Below are 2,540 nucleotides of genomic sequence, written 5' to 3' on the forward strand. Positions count from 1 at the left end.
AGTCGCCTTTGCACGAACCTTTGCCTTTACCATTGCCGGCGCAGAGCATACCTTCCGTAAGCTGATTCTTGTACGACTTGAACTTGCCGCACTCCTCATTCGAGATAATCGGAATGTTGGCCTGCTGAAGTTTAAAGCTACTGGAAGCTTTCTCTGTTTGGCCCCAACCGAGAACAATAGCCTTCGCACCGACCTTCTCGTCCGAACCGTCAGCGGCAGGTAAAGCCGCAAGCTTTTCCTTCCTCGGTTTCTCCAGTTTCAGTAGCCCCACGTCGTACTGGTTCTTCTTCTTGTTGTACAGCGGGTGCTTGAATCCTTTGACGATCTTTACCTGATCGCCGTCATTGCCGAAGCTGTACTCCGTATCGAACGAAGCGGTCATCGCAATCTCGTCCGTCTTGACGCAGTGTGCCGTTGTGAGGAGGTATTGAGGCGCAATGAGCGTGGCAGCACAGACCGTTACACCATCGATGCGTACACTCGCGACGTACGGGTAATTGTCGATGTCCGCGTCCAGGCCACCGATAATGCGGCTTTCCTGGTCAGCAGTTAGACCGGTGCTTACCTCGACGACTGGCTCGGTAGTTTTGCTGGCAAAGTCGTTGAAAGAGTAAGCTTGCACAGTCGGCAACAGCGCCGCCGCCGCGGACATGAGTGAGAAAGCCTGCAGGAGCTTCATTGCAGCGGTCGAGTTTCAAATTCAGCCTGCGTCGAACAGCGAACTACACTACCGGCGTTTAGAAAAATGAAGTGGTCTCTTGAATGCAGGGTATCGTCGATTTGGAACACTGCTCTTGTTCTTGAAATAATGTTTATGTGGTGATAGCGGAATGAAGCGAAGGTATTCGTGGAAAAGAGGCCAGAAATTACAATTGTGCCACCAGCTACAATTACTGCTCGAAAAACAGCAGGATTAGTCTGAGGATGGGAACTACAGCATCAACTTTTTTCAATTTCCGCCTTGTGGTACATGCACGTTAGGTACACTTCAATAGTTTTGTAGAAGCGCTTGGAAACCAGAGTTTGCTACATTTACAAAATGACAATGAATTCGTAGATAGCGGATCAACATCCCAAGAGCAAACGTCCATCAACAACGCAAAATTGTTTACAGTAGTTTCATCACATTGAAAACACAGCCTCCCCAGTCATTACTTCTCATTCTCGTCTTGATCTTCGCCGTCGTCCTCATCTTGATCAGCCTTGGACTTCTTCGTTGCAGATTTATTGGACTTCTTTGCTGGAGCCGCTTGTTCTTCATCGTCTTCTGCCTCGTCTTCCGTCTCGTCTTCGGTCTCGTCGTCGGTCTTGGCCTTGTTTGAAGACTTTTTAGACTTTGCAGCTTCATCATCGGACTCTTCCTGTTCTGTCTTGGATTTCTTCGGGGATTTACTGGACTTTTTGGCTGGTGGGGCCTGTTCTTCTTCTACATCATCATCGTCTGCCTCTTCCTCGTCAGCCTTAGCTTTAGCTTTAGCCTTAGCCTTCTTTGACGCCACCTCCTTGGACTTCTCGGCTTCTTCTTTCTCCTCCTCCTCCTTGTGAGCCTCCTCGGCCTCATCAGCCTTGGATTTCTTAGCAGATTTGGTTGATTTCTTGGCTGGGGCCTTGCTCGGAGCTTCGTCGTCCTTATCGTCGCCCTGCTCCCACTCCTGCGCAGTCTCGACCGACTTCGATTTCGTAGTAGATGGCTTCTTAGTCTTTTTAGCCGGGGTATCCTCTTCCTCCTCCTCCTCTTCTTCGCCATCTTCAGCGTCACCCATTTGCTCCTCTTCCTGCTCCATTTCCGCTTCTTCCAGGTCCTCATCCGCCTTTTCTTCCTCTTCAGCCTCCTTCTCTTCCTTTTCAGCCGCACGTTTAGCTGCCTTAGCCTCGTTCACTTCATCGTCGTTGCTATTCTCCAGTCCCTCTTCGATATCCTCGTCAGCTTCAGCCTCCTTCGCCTTCGCCTCCTTTTCAGCCTTCTTAGCCTTGTCCATGTCCTCCTCAACCTCTGCTTCATTGACATTTGACAGACGCCGGAGATAACGACGGGTGTCTTCCTCCTCCTCGTCATCCTCGTCATTTGCTTTGGACTTCTTGGACGCCTTCTTGGATTTCTTAGCTTCTTCTTCTTCCTCAATCTCTTCCAGCTCTTCCTCAAGCTCCTCTTCAGCCTCCTCCTCAGCCTCCTCTTCAGCCTCCGATTTCTTAGAGGATTTGAAGGACTTTTTCTTTGCCGGAGCTTCTACCTTGTCTTCCTCGTCTTCTTCCTCCTCCTGCTCCTGAATCTTTTCCAGATCTTCATCCATTTTTTCCTCGACTTCAGCTTCCTCCTCTTCCTTCTCAGCCTCGAGCTTTTCAGCCAAGCCTTCGTCCAACTCATCGTCGTTGCTGTTCTCCAGCCCCTCTTCAATCTCCTCGGTAGCCTCTTTATCCTTTGCCTTTGCCGCCTTTTTCTTCTTTTCAACCTTTTTCATGTCTTCCTCAAGCTCCTCCTCGTCTGAAAGGGTCAGACGCCGACGGTGTCGGCGACGAGAGTCTTCCTCCTCATCCTCCTC

At 50.1% G+C, this 2,540-nt stretch overlaps 2 protein-coding genes across 2 annotated transcripts in view; both read right to left on the reverse strand.

Moving 5' to 3' along the window:
• PPTG_05465 (hypothetical protein) overlaps positions 1–797 on the reverse strand; it is a gene marked incomplete at its 3' end in the record, with an annotated part of 2,736 nt that extends 1,939 nt beyond the window's left edge. The window contains exon 1 of the mRNA XM_008899013.1: positions 19–797. Coding sequence (XP_008897261.1) covers positions 19–679 — 661 coding nt within the window. The 5' untranslated portion in view covers positions 680–797. The remainder of the gene's footprint in view (positions 1–18) is intronic.
• A 130-nt stretch (positions 798–927) lies between these two features.
• PPTG_21683 (hypothetical protein) overlaps positions 928–2,540 on the reverse strand; it is a gene marked incomplete at its 5' end in the record, with an annotated part of 5,090 nt that continues 3,477 nt past the window's right edge. Inside the window, one exon of the mRNA XM_008899316.1 lies at positions 928–2,534. Coding sequence (XP_008897564.1) covers positions 1,152–2,534 — 1,383 coding nt within the window. The 3' untranslated portion in view covers positions 928–1,151. The remainder of the gene's footprint in view (positions 2,535–2,540) is intronic.

Source organism: Phytophthora parasitica, assembly GCF_000247585.1.
Source record: "Phytophthora parasitica INRA-310 unplaced genomic scaffold supercont2.7, whole genome shotgun sequence".
NCBI lineage: Eukaryota > Oomycota > Peronosporomycetes > Peronosporales > Peronosporaceae > Phytophthora > Phytophthora nicotianae.